The 13,322-nt window shown below is 39.4% G+C and overlaps 2 protein-coding genes across 2 annotated transcripts; both read right to left on the bottom strand.

The window, feature by feature from the left end:
• Positions 1-790: 790 nt before the first annotated feature.
• Positions 791-1,766, bottom strand: OR6M1 (olfactory receptor family 6 subfamily M member 1). The gene has a single exon (XM_006209883.2). It carries the CDS (start codon positions 1,731-1,733, stop codon positions 792-794), a length of 942 nt encoding a protein of 313 aa, XP_006209945.2. The 5' UTR covers positions 1,734-1,766; the 3' UTR covers position 791.
• A 9,077-nt stretch (positions 1,767-10,843) lies between these two features.
• On the bottom strand, positions 10,844-13,094 carry LOC102539734 (olfactory receptor 6M1-like). Its single transcript, XM_072953953.1, has 2 exons — positions 12,737-13,094; positions 10,844-11,819 (listed from the first exon to the last, which is right to left on the bottom strand). The coding sequence occupies exons 1-2, from the start codon at positions 12,793-12,795 to the stop codon at positions 10,844-10,846; spliced, it is 1,035 nt and encodes a 344-aa protein (XP_072810054.1). The 5' UTR covers positions 12,796-13,094.
• Positions 13,095-13,322: the final 228 nt, after the last annotated feature.

The following is a 13,322-nucleotide window of genomic DNA, read 5'->3' as shown; positions in this document are numbered from 1 at the left end:
TTTCTTCTCATTGGTCACCCATCCTTAATCTAATTTGTGGATTGTCTCCTTTTGTTATCCTCCTGTGATCTCTGCCACTTCTATTTCTTTAATTATCACTAATATGTTGGATGATTTCCTAAACTATATTTCTAGGACATATGTCTTTCCTAAGCTTCAAATAATAACCTAGCTGACAACTTACAATTAGACATCCTCCAGGAACTCAACAGGTCCACCACTCACCTGCCTTTCCTGTGTTTCTTTTCTCATCGATTATCTCCACCTCTCACTGAGGTTTATAGCCAGAGGGCTTGATACCATCCTGAATCTCACCTCTTTCCCCCTCACTCCTCACATCATATTTACTTGATCTGGCTCACAGAGGGGAATACTGAGTCTCTTGAACTGTTCGAGTGCCTCTCAAGAAGTTAAAATTCTCTAACTTACGTGTCTCACTACAAGTAGTGATACTTTATTTCATTTAGAGATGGGGATGTGGAGGCTACGTTCTGAAATGGTCAAAGTCACCTGGAAAATAAACTGATTCAGCCAAAACTAGATTTGGAGACCTCTGAATTCCTGTCAGGTAACATTTCATAATTCTAAGCTATGAATATACCAGACAGTTCATGGGTTAGTTTTGTTTTTTTTTTTTCAGACGTAAGCAGAATTTCATTTCAGTTTGGTATGGGCATTTCTCATCCTGCTGACATAGTCTCTGGTTTCCGACAAACCAACGTGGCACAGTGTTCACACAGAAGGAATGTGCTGAAGATAAGAAACGTTCCCTGATGTACTAAATGCTAACGTCAGGTTTTCCTTAGTATCAGGGACATGATTCTGTTCATTGCCTCTCTCAACACTTCTTTCACCTTTTCATTCCTCAAGCTATAAATAAAAGGGTTCAGCAGGGGGGTCACTACGGTAATGAGGACAGCAGCTACCTTGTCAAAGTCCAGTGACTGGTTCTGATTGGGTCTCACATACACAAAGATGTTGCTCCCGTAGGCAATGGAGACGACGGTGATGTGAGAGGCGCAGGTGGAAAAAGCTTTCTGACGTCGTTGGGCCGAGGGGATGCGCAGGATGGTAGAAATGATGTAGCTGTAGGATCCGGTGGTGAATGCCAGCGAGCTCAGGATGACAAGGGCAGACAGGAGAAAGTTTATCCTCTCAATGAGGTGAGTATCTCTACAGGCCACTTGTAGAAGTGGGGCAATATCACAGAAAAAATGGTTAATTTCTTTGCTACAGTAGGGTAGCCTTGTCACTACTACAGTTGGTACCAACACAGAGAGGAAGGCCCCCACCCAGCAGCCCAGAACCAGCTGGAGACAGACCCTGCTGTTCATGATGACGGTGTAGCGCAGGGGGTTACAGATGGCCACGTAGCGGTCAAAGGACATCACCGCCAGGAGGATAAATTCCACTGTCCCCAGAAAGAAGTAGAAATACGTTTGCGTGATGCAGCCAGCAATGGATAGGTTTTTCTTCTCTCCTAGGAGGCAGGCTAGCAACTTCGGGGTAACAACAGTTGTGTACAAAATGTCCAGAAAGGACAGATTACTGAGGAAGAAGTACATTGGGGTTTGGAGGCGATTATCAGTCCATATGAGGGAGATGATGATAATGTTTCCCACTGCTGTTAGTGTGTAAGTCAGCAAGAGAACCACGAAGAGGGCTATTCGGAGCTCCAGCAGGGCTGGGAGGGCAGTGAGGGTAAACTCAGTCACCATGCTCCAGTTTCCCATGGCCACTCGTACGTGCGGACAGCGGGCCTCCCTGAAGAAACAAGAAGGAAATCAGCCTAGAAGGTAATTTCATAAACATCTGTCGAACATGTATTATGGAGAGCACCTAATATTGGGAAATAACTCCTAGGATATATTCCTTGATCTGAAGGTCATTACGGTGCAAACTTGGGAAAGTCAAAATACCATTCATTTAGACAAAAATGTTTCTGTAAAATGAAGAGATGAGTATGAATTTAAAAAAATACAAAACCTCTAAGCTTTCTTCTCATTCAATGAAATTTTGGTTCTTTCCAACTTGTCCAGCTTCATTTTCCTAGCTGAAAGTGTGCTAAAGCGCTGACACGCTTTAATTAGAACTCCTTACTCTTACTCGGAAGTTTAGAGTCACTGAGAGGAAAATCCTTTCAAGTCCTTTCTATCCTTTTCTATAACAAATTTTCTTTCACTTTGGCAATTGACATTAGTGACCTGCCATTAGTAAGAGATAAAGGTTGACTTCTTTTTTCCAGTATTTGGTGATCTCCAGAGTCTCCTAGTTTTTAGAATCTTTTCCTAGCAGACATAGATCTGAGGAAACAGACCAGGAATGGCTAAAAGGAACAATGGCTTGTGGCCCTACTGATCAATTTAGATGAAACATCAAAAGGGAATCATGGGTGTCTTGTTATTAGGTGATGCTCTGTGTCCAAAACCTACTTCTTGCATGTTCTATGCAGTATGTAACACATGTACCATATATCTGACTGATTATTTAAGAGGACATTATACCATGTGATAAAATCAGAGGTACAAATTATACACTCAAGAAGGTAAAGCAGAGGCAATTCAATTTACCCCATTTACTTGATCAGCTGAAATCATAAAACTGCACATCAAGATCATCCAGTTCGTACTTTCTCCTATCATCTGAGAAGTGGTTCTTCTGCACAGATTTCCCCATTTCAGGTTAAAACGATCCACTCTGGAACTCTGACCTGAGCCCCTCCTTAGAGAATAAGTTACAGCTGGTCCCCTTACTTCCCTTTTCCCCTCTCCCCTCCGGCCCCTTCTCCAAGACAAAAAAAAAATTGCCTTCTTATCTCATTTTTTATTTGAAGCTTTTCCTATTACAAAAATACATTTTTCAAATATATTAGAATTAGAAGATGCAAATGCAAAAAATTAATTATCTGTAGTTAAACCTGTTAGAGATACAGTGACAACATTTTGATGTGTATATTTCCAGGCTCTTTCAAAGTTCTGATTACATATATATGTATCTAAAATAAATTACTAACAATATTTATTAATTAGTTTTTTCCTATTTTTCTTTTCTCTGGTTATAAGAATCATCATCCTTCCATTGTGTAGAAATATACACTATCATTTTATTAAAAACAGCTTTTTCGGAGTATAATTGATATCCAAAGAAATGCATGTATTTAATGTGTACAATTTGATGAATTTGGACATATGCAAACACCCAGGATATCATTGTCACAGTCAAGGTAACAGACACATCTAACACCTCCCAGATTTTTCTTTACAGAATCATTAAAGGTCGGGTGAGAAGGGACAGACTGGGAGTTCAAAATTTGTAGATACTGACAGGCATATGTAGAATAGATAAACAAGATTATACTGTATAGCACAGGGAAATATATACAAGATTTTGTGGTAGCTCACAGCGAAAAAAAAATGTGACAACGAATATATGTATGTTCATGTATAACTGAAAAATTCTGCTCTACACTGGAATTTGACACAACACTGTAAAATGACTATAACTCAATAAAAAATGTTTTAAAAAAAAGAATCATTAAAGGTCATACAGTTTGACTCTATGAATTGGACTATGATATATTTAGCCAGCTGCTTAGTGGATCAACATTTCTTGCTTATATAAATAATAATCAAATAAATATTCTTGTGCATAAGTCTTTGTGCAGTTAATCTTATTATTTCTCAGAATACTCTTATTTATAATACGATATTTGTTCTCACTGTTTCTATCATAATAGAAAAATCCAAGAAACACTTGATCTTATTCAATTTTCACCTTGCTAGAGCAGCTGATAATGTAAAAATCACTCCAGATCGCTTTTGTGGGCTCTTTTTCTGAGGTAATAAATAGCTCCGTATCATACCTCAGGACTGGATAGCTGATGCTTCCAAAGATTAAGCAGCTGTGCTTTTAGAAAGAGTCTTTTTTTTATGTTCTGAGCTTCCATTTTCTTGTCTGAAAAATTAGAAGGTGGATGACACCTTTATGAGGTCCATTCAGTATCTTGCTTTTCAATATGCTTCCCCACCTCAGAGATTCTAGCTCCTTTTATTCCCTAGTAATCAATCTCCCAAATGACTGTAAGTTACTATGCAGAAGTGGCCAATCATGACTACGTACACAAGTGCAGTCGCACCTGAACTCTCGTATGAACTGTCTGCGTGAGGCATTCTGCTGTCGTTTTTGAGTGTATTATGTATTACTATTTCCAAGAGGTGGTTCAACAGGCAAATGACACCCCACGTTTTAAGATTCAAGTATTAATTAGATTAATGTGAGAAATTAGAAAAACTGGGTTCCAGTCCCCATTTTTTCTCTTTTACCTTTGTTATTTTAGATTCAGTTTTTCAGCCAAGTCATAGCGTCTTCATCTGAGAAATGAAGATAATTGTAACTTTCGAAATGAGCTGCTGCTAGGTTTAAATTAAATCATATGTGTGACAGTACTTAATAGATTCTTGCTGAAAAGTATGGCTCCATTCAAAAAGGACTGAGATGAACTTCTAGGAGATGAACAATTAGAGCTAATTGCTTCTTATCTAAATAAGTAACAATAAATTATGAAAAGTTTAATTTGTAACTGAGGAATATTTTTAATGCATATTTATCTGAATTCCCCAGATTGGCATCTGACTCCACTAAGAATATTGAGAAATCAGAGAGACTATACACAGAGAAATTAACTTAACAAAATGATATATTAATAAATAAAACATACGTGAAAAAGTATACTTACATCTCAGCAGTTGCATAGATGATGGAAAATCTCCCAAAATGTTTTCAGCATGCAGACACAGGAAAAGGCTCAAACTTCGATTATTATGTGTGTGTGAATTAATTCTAAACACTTCACTTTGAATTTTTTTTTTTTGCCAATTCTATTCTTATTTCTAGCTCATAGAAGTCTCCCTTAAAGATAAAGTAAACCTTATGAGGTCACTGAACCATTTGACCCCAATGTTACCATGTGGCCACCCAGCCATCGCTTGGCTAACTTCAGTGACTGGGGAATGACTATCTTGCTTTCGCACTGGCTAAATGAAAAGCTCTTATCTGGAATGGAGAACTCTCTCTTTGTAATTTCCAAATACACGTTCATGTACTGACCTTATGGACAAAATACTAACCTTTTCCACCATAACATCCCTTAAAAACACCTCCATGATCTAGAAATCCTCTCTGACATCCCAATGAGTTCAGCACAACACAGATTCTAGAGTCTGTTTTTTGCAGATAGAGTATGTGGTGGTTGTGTTAAGTGGCCTGACAAAGTTGCAGGAATAAATCAGTCATAGCAGTATTACAGTAGATCTTGGATGTTGCTTAAGAAATTTATGCCAGATTATCACTGATTCTTGATTCTCAGGTATTTTCCCCCATGCAGGAAGGCTACAGTTTGTCTCTCTGGTTAATTCTCAACCATTTAAATTATTTAGTAACTGAGATGTTTTAGATGTAGAATCTCATACAGCTATGGCTACTCATCCAGCCGTGGCTGTTGCAGAATCCTTTCATCATCCTCACAAGTGATGGTCAGCGAAGGGAACTCAGTCCAGTTTTTGGTATCTCATTTCACCTTCATGGTTACTAGAATATTAATCTTTCCATTGGAGCTTTTACCAAATTGTCTTGAATCCTCTAAATCACCAGATTAAAGGTGACTTGAAATAAAAAAGAAAAAAGTTAATCCTTTCCATTTCTTCATAAAGTAAAGCTTCCTTTCTCATATTCATTTTTTTCCCTAAGTGGATGAACTATACTTTTCATGGACTAATTTGCCTTAGAGATTTAGAGGAGAACAGCTCTTGGGGATATGGGTCAAAAGAAGTTAATTAAAAATATTGTTATAAAAGAATGTTGGTTCTGAACTTCCTAATCACAATTACAAAGTTTTAGAAGGTGCCAAATAGACCTGTTAGGGGCTCCTTGGGGGTTTCCTCAGGTATTTTGCTTTATCCATTTAAAGGAAAAATAATACTTTGAAAAAATCTACAAAGAAGCTAAAAACAAAAAATTTTTCATCCTTCTTAAGTTATTGATACAGTAGGAAATATTCTCCATGAATATTCTAGAGTTTCAGAGACCATGTAGTGCCTCTGTCTATATTGGCATAGATTTTCTTAAAAATTCAGATAAAAATATAGTCATAGTGAAACCCACTTTTCTCATCCCTGTCCTGTTTTTGTTCAAAAAGACAAGCCTTCATACTGAACTCAGCCCCGTTCAACTGCTATTCCCTCCTCTTCTCTCTCACAGTCACAAAGGTTGCCATACACTTTCACTGTATTCTCTGATATGTAGATTTTTTTCAATAAGAATTAAAAAAAATTATTTATTTTAATGGAGGTACTGGGGATTGAATCCAGGACCTCATGCATGCTGAGCATACACTCTACCACTGAGCTATATCCTCCCCTTGTTCGTAAGAATTTTAAAAAACCTTCTTCTCTGAGCTAAAAACGCTGTACTTTTTATCTTAACATCAATCTGACTTTTATTTGAGGATGCTGAGTCTCTTTCGTGTGAGCTTGTGCATCCTCCTTTCCCTGTATCCGAGGGTGAGGGCTGCAGGGCTGGAGGGACAGGCTCTTTTGTATTTGCCGTTGGGAGCAGTGTTATTTTGCTCCCAATGTCCACTTTCTTCTGGTTTTGGATAAAATTTCTCCAAAGCTCATATTACACAATCTTGTAACTTTTCTTTGTTTCTGTCATTTATTGCCTAATGAGTTTCAAGAAAGAAGTAAGCAACTGGCATAGGGAACTTCAAATAAGACAAGGATGGGGGAGCTTTTTAAATTGAATTTGAAAACATGAAAGTCATTGGGGACACAGTAAAGACTTTTTCTGTGGTTCGTGGTCTGTTTCATCCTAAGAATGTCTGTTATTCTGAGAAACCGTCATATCTATGTAAATAGCCCATAAAAGATGCTAGAATTTGAATTTCTTAACCTTACTATCAATGAATATCACTTGCAGTCCTCTTACATCATTAACTCCTTTTTTATAACTAGATTTTGCTATTACATAGAATTACTCAATCTCTGAAACCCCAAACCCCCAGGTATCAATGTTGGACCCTACTGTCCCCATTCTACTGTTCTTGGTTCCTATACATTCTCTCCATGGCCTCATTCAGCCCTCCAGTCTATAGGTGACCCCATTTTCTCCTTATCAACCTTTCTGCCTGAAAATATTTAAAAATACATTTTTCAGTGTGAAAATATAAAATATATGTATTTCTACAAAGAGAGAAAGAAAGCCAAAAGAAGAGGGAGAAGGAGAAGGGGAGAGAGAGGTTGATTGAGAATATACAGGTCCTTGCAGTAGAATGAACACCTCTAAAATGAAAATATGTAAGGAATAATAAATGGAAATACAGATACATTCTATAGAATGGCATTTCCTGATTGCCTTTAAATAATAATTACCATGGAAACTTTTTTTTTCTCCCCCATGCTCATGACTTTAAGTACCCTAGCCATCAAAACCTAAAACAAATCCCCTGTTTTTAACCATTTATAGTATGATACTTAGTTTTTAAGGAGCCTCATCTAATGGGGAAAAATATGGGAGGGTGGTCTGGGCTTCAGAGCGAACGTTGTCATCTGCAAGCCAAGGGTGCTATTTTATAACAAGTGCATGGACTTCAACAAAAATTTTTATTAGTGTTTTCCTGAATTTTCCCTCTCCCAGCTCCACAAACAATCTTATGACTCATTATATGGGATTTGTTATAATCAGTTATCTTCTGTGTTGTATTTATAGAACGGTCTCCAAACATTTGATAAGTGTTTGGTAAGTGTGGACTGAACTGGGAGGCTAGATGCCATGGGGCAAATATTAAATTGGCAAACAGGATGGCTGGTTCTGGTTTTGACTCTCTTACTCCCTAGATTTGTTTCCCTTAACTGATCTCTTTATTTTTCTTTTTTTTCCTTTTTTTAATTTAATTAATTCTTGTGTGTATATATATATATATATATATATATATATATATATATTTTAAATTGAAGTATATATATATATATATAAATATATATATTTTAAATTGAAGTATAGTCATTTTACAATGTGTTAACTTCTGGTACAGCATAATACTTCATTTGAGTATACATATATTCATTTTCATATTCTTTTTCACCGTAATCTCCCTAGATTTTGAAAATCCTACCTCATCTGGGCTTCAGCTGCCTCATCTAGAAAGAGAAATGTTTGGGCAGGATGCTCTCTACAGCTCTCCTACTCCATACGTTTGGCTTGATACCTTTTTCTGTGGGAGACACTCACCACAAATATTTTTACTGCAGGTTTTACAACAAAGGGAAGCAGTATTGTGTAGGAATTAAGAGCATGGGTTTTGAAGTCAGATAGTTCTTGGTTTGACTGCACTTACTAGCTGAGTGACTTTGCGACAGTGATTTATTCTCTCAACTCCTCAGTTAACTTATCCATAAAATGGGGATATTATTATCACTGTAGGATTACCTAAAAGTGACATAAAATGAACCATGGAAGCTTTCAAAGCAAGTTGTCTGGCACGTGGTAAGTGCTCAGCGTTTTAGTTAGCTGTGCTTGGGGTTAAAGGTCATCGACTTCCCGAGGATTAGTGCTTGAAGGAAGAAGTAGCAGTGCTTAGCATGTTTCCTAAAATATGATAGCTTTGTTCCTGAAACGCCTGTTTGGGATGGACTGTTGATGGATTTGCAATTGGAGTTCCTTAACTTTCTTTTCATTTGGTAAGACTATGTAACTAATTGGAGCAATCAGATCCTCTTTCCAGGAATTTGGATTTAGAACTCAGATAATTTAAAATATATACCCATGTAAATTATATATGTATCTCAATATATTTAAGTATATTCAATATATATACTTGCACATATATTGACTATACCTGTGATTGAAATATATATATATTTGTGAAGGACTGAAGCAGCCATTATCTTCCATGTGCACACAGAAGTGGAAAAAATAGTGTGCAGAGAGAGAGAAACATTACTCAGGTATGTATTAGTTTACTGTGACTGCTATAGTAAATTACCACAAACCTGTTAGCTCCAAACAACACCAACGTATTCTGTTACAGTTCTGGAGGAGAGAAATCCAATGTCAGTTTCACTGGGTCTAAATCTATGCATCAGCTGGGCCATGCAGTTGGCTCTAGGGGAGAAAGAACCCATTTCTATGCTTTTTCCAGCTTTCGGATGTGCATTCCTTGGCTTTTGGCTCCTTCTTCCATCTTCAAAGCCAGCAGCATAGCATCGTCAAATCTCTGCTTCCATCAAATCACGTTACCTTCTTCTATGTGGTAAAATCTCCCTCTACCTCTCTGATATGACACTTGGGATACAATTAGATCCAGCCTGGGTAATCTAGGACAATCTCTCTCCCTCCCTCTCTAAATCTTTAATCACATCTGCAGAATCTCTCTGTCATATATACTTTGTACGTTACTTAGATTCACAGGTATCAGGGATTAGGTCCTTGATATCTTTGGGGGTGTTCATTCAGCCGACCACAAGATATTTGGGAAAAAAACAATACAAAGATCAAATGACTTACAGATTTAGAGATCCAGATATAGAGGGAAGACAGTGCCAGACCATGGATTTTTAAGGATTTCTAGTTCCTGATTCTAGTCCCTTAGCAGGTCTTACTGTTTATTATCTCATGGGGTTTCGTGTGGTATTCTTGATTATTATTATAATAAATACCCATTTTATTTAAGCTAGCTTGATTCCTTTTCTGCTTTTATTTCCCCTCAGCTGGTGAATCCTAGGATACTAATTCTTCTGTAGACGATGGTCACATTGTCCAGTTGCTACAGACAGTTAGTCTAGACTCACTGTCAATTACTGTCTCTGAATAATTGGTTTTCCTTTCAAACCAGTTGCTTCTTAGAATCTACTCTCATTCTTCCTGATAGCCCCTGATCTGCAGGTTCTCCAGATAATTAGAACTGGCAGGGATGCTCTTGTCTCAGAAAAAGTAGGTAAGTTCCACGTTAATTTTATGTCTCCATGTTTCTCCCGCTTAACTTGCTTCCCATTTCATGATATAGTGAACTGCTAACATAGACTGGAGTTCACATATATCTGTATACATATATTCAAAACTAGTTGTGTAGTTTGGGGCAAGATGCTTAACCTCTGTGAACCTCAGTTTTCTCATTTATAAAAAAGAGATCATAATATCAGCTCATAATTATTAAGAGTTAATAATTAATAATTATTAAATGACATATGTACATATTTAAGTACATGTACAAACTAGGGTTATATTACTCCTCTTCCTGTTTTTGTTACTTATCCATTATTATTATCTACAGTATTTAGCTGTCAGAGATGATTTGAATCATCTTGCAAATCCTGAAAACACCCAGTAAACAGTGTTCACTTTGAATTAGATGTGTTTGCACGACTTAGACTATTTGTGATAATCCGACTTTAACTAAAAAAGGAAAAAAGAAAAGGATGAACTATAATCCCCACTTTACAGATCAGAAGCTAAGCTTCAGATAGGCTGCCACCTGATAAAAAAAGTAACAGCCAGGCTTAAAATTTAGGTTTTCTGACTTCAGTTCAGGACATTAATCCATCCTACTCTGTATGTGAGATGGTCCAGTAATATAATCCAGAGCATGTTATTTTCTTTATGGCTGAATTGCCTCCTCTGGACCTTGCCTATAATACTTTGCATCTGATGTGGCTCAAAGCCTTCTCATCTCTTCCCACACACCTTTGATTTTATGGTTTTCAAGCATGCCTTTCCCCACATGGTGTGCAAGAGCTGAAGATGCCATTCTTAGCAAACAGACTTTCAAGGTTTCCTGGGAAATAAACCTTCAAGGTTTTCTGTGCAATAAGGACATAATTTTGTTCACTTCATCTCTCAGAACTTCCTTTACTTTTTCATTCCTTAGACTATAAATGAAGGGGTTCAGAAGAGGGGTCCCCATTATGGTGAGGACTGCTGTCACTTTGTCAAATTCCAGGGAGTGAGTCTGGCTGGGCCTCACGTACATGAAGATGTTGCTCCCGTAGGCAATGAAGACGACGGTGATGTGAGAGGCGCAGGTGGAAAAGGCTTTCTGACGTCCTTGGGCAGAGGGGATACGCAGGATGGTAGAAATGATGTAGGTGTAGGACACGGTGGTGAACACCAGCGAGGTCAGGAGGATGAGGGAAGATAAGAGGAAGCTTATCATCTCAAGGAGGTGAGTGTCTATGCAGGCCGCCTGCTGCAGAGGGGCAATGTCACAGAAGAAGTGATGAATCTCCTTAGAGCAGAAAGGCAACCTGGACAGCACAATAACTGGGCAGAGCACTGAAAAAAAGGCCCCCACCCAGCAGCCCAGAAGCAGCAGGAGACAGACCCTGCTGTTCATGATGACGGTGTAGCGCAGGGGGTTACAGATGGCCACGTAGCGGTCAAAGGACATCACCACCAGGAGGATAAACTCCACTGTCCCCAGAAAAAAAAAGAAGTATGTTTGGGTGATGCAGCCTGGGAGAGAGATGGTCTTCCTGTCAACTAGGAGACAGCCTAATAGCTTTGGGGTAACTGAGCTAGTGAATAAAATGTCCAAAAATGATAAGTTACTGAGGAAGAAGTACATTGGAGTTTGGAGGCGATTATCAGCCCATATGAGGGAAATGATGACACCATTTCCTGTTAGAGTAAGCATGTAAGTGAACAAGAGGAGCACGAAGAGGAAAATCTGAAGCTTGTGGCGAGCAGGGAAGGCAGTCAGGATAAACTCAGTCACTGTGGTCTGATTTTGCACATCCATTGAGTGCAGTCCAAGGTGGACAGCGTGTCTGAAAAAATAAGAAAATATGAAGATGAAAAATAGCTTCAGTAAGTTTTTAACTGTCAATGTCGTTGATAAGATGCAGTACAAGAAAGTTTCAATGAAGAGTCAAGAGTGGTTTGTTTGCATCCTGCCTCTGACCCTAATAAAGGTAGAACCTTGGATAAATGACATGACTTCTCTAAGCTCAGTATGCTCATACTTAGAACTCTTCATTGAATGAAGTTATGTCCCTATTCCCAAATTCTAGTCGTTATGACTTTATTCTTTTTCGTACAGTGCTTCTTCCCTTTTCTATTTCACTCTGAGCCTGTTTCCCCAGCTAAGTTTGTATCTAAGAAGAGAGACCTGGCTGAGAATCCAATTTTTAAAATGGAGAAAGGGAATAGTAATACAAGTTGTTACTTTTCTCAAAGTTATTCAAACTTTTCAGGCATTGTCTAAATCAAAGAGCAGAGACAATGAAGACTGGACAGTCAAATGAAAGAGAACCTGAATTTCTTTCTGCTGTCTACTTTTGTTACTGGTATTATGTGTTGAGCTTTAAAGTAATGTCTAGTTGGATAGAAGTTATTTTGATGTAATAGTAATTGAATTCTCCATGAGATTCCATAGCTTTTATTTAAAAAAAATATTTATTTACTTATTTGTTTATTTTTAAGTCACAGGCACATTTATTATCCTCCAGAACACCAAGGTCCTCCCTTCCCAGGCAGTGTCACAGGAGGCCAACTCAGGAGGTGGCCACGCTGCCACCCAAAAGAGCTGCCCGTGGGGCAGCAGGGGCAGGGGCAGGAGGAACAGTGCCTTCAGCTTGTGCAACAGGCTGGCAGTCTTGGAATCTTTTGCTTTGTAAGACTTGACCAAGCGGGTAAGCTTAAGGGCACCTTCCCTGTCACAGCTGAAACCATAGACTTTGATTACCTTATGCTGAATCCGCGCGGACACGAGTTGCAGCATCTTGCCCAAGTCCGTGCAAGCATTGTCCTGAGCCTGGTCTGAGAACACCTGGCTCACCTCGGCCAGGACCGGTGCGCCAGATGCATCCTAGGGAGGGGTCCTGGGTAGGCACTGGAGCACGGCCGGCCGGCATGCCCAGCCGAGAGCGCAGGGCAGAGGGCAGGGAATTAGTGGACTGAATCCGCAGTAACCCGATGAACTCGGCCCCCGATCCCCTCACTCTGGGGGCAAGGAACCCTCTTAGGAGAGGGAGGCTGGTACCGCGCGCCCCCATTTGCCGGCGAACGCAGACACATCTCTCGCCGCGGACCTTCCGCCCGCACCCTCCTCCGGCAGGAAGCCCACCTGGTCACTAGGAGGCTTCTCACCCTTAGCCTGTTTGGCGCCCAGGGCAGCGGCTTGGGCCGAGGCGGACGCCGTAGGACAAGAGATACCCGTGCAGGGCCGCCAGGGAGACGCTCCGGAGAAGCGAGCGACCTCCTAGACAGGCTCTGCAGGCGGGTGGGGGCGGAGGGGACGCGGCATCCGCGACGCCCGAAGCCTCCCGGTG

The sequence above is a fragment of the Vicugna pacos genome, chromosome 33 (genome assembly GCF_048564905.1).
Source record: "Vicugna pacos chromosome 33, VicPac4, whole genome shotgun sequence".
NCBI lineage: Eukaryota > Metazoa > Chordata > Mammalia > Artiodactyla > Camelidae > Vicugna > Vicugna pacos.
The sequence above is the reverse complement of the archived record's forward strand: the minus strand, read 5'-3'. Positions and strand labels throughout refer to the sequence as shown.

Bases quoted from the DNA above. Each gene is read 5' to 3' on its own strand.
- OR6M1 (XM_006209883.2), bottom strand. From the start codon at position 1,733: ATGGGAAACTGGAGCATGGTGACTGAGTTTACCCTCACTGCCCTCCCA.
- LOC102539734 (XM_072953953.1), bottom strand. From the start codon at position 12,795: ATGCTTGCACGGACTTGGGCAAGATGCTGCAACTCGTGTCCGCGCGGA. The intron at 11,820-12,736 runs GTAATCAAAGTC...TTATTTTTTCAG, and splicing joins CCGCGCGGATTCAGCATAAG to ACACGCTGTCCACCTTGGAC.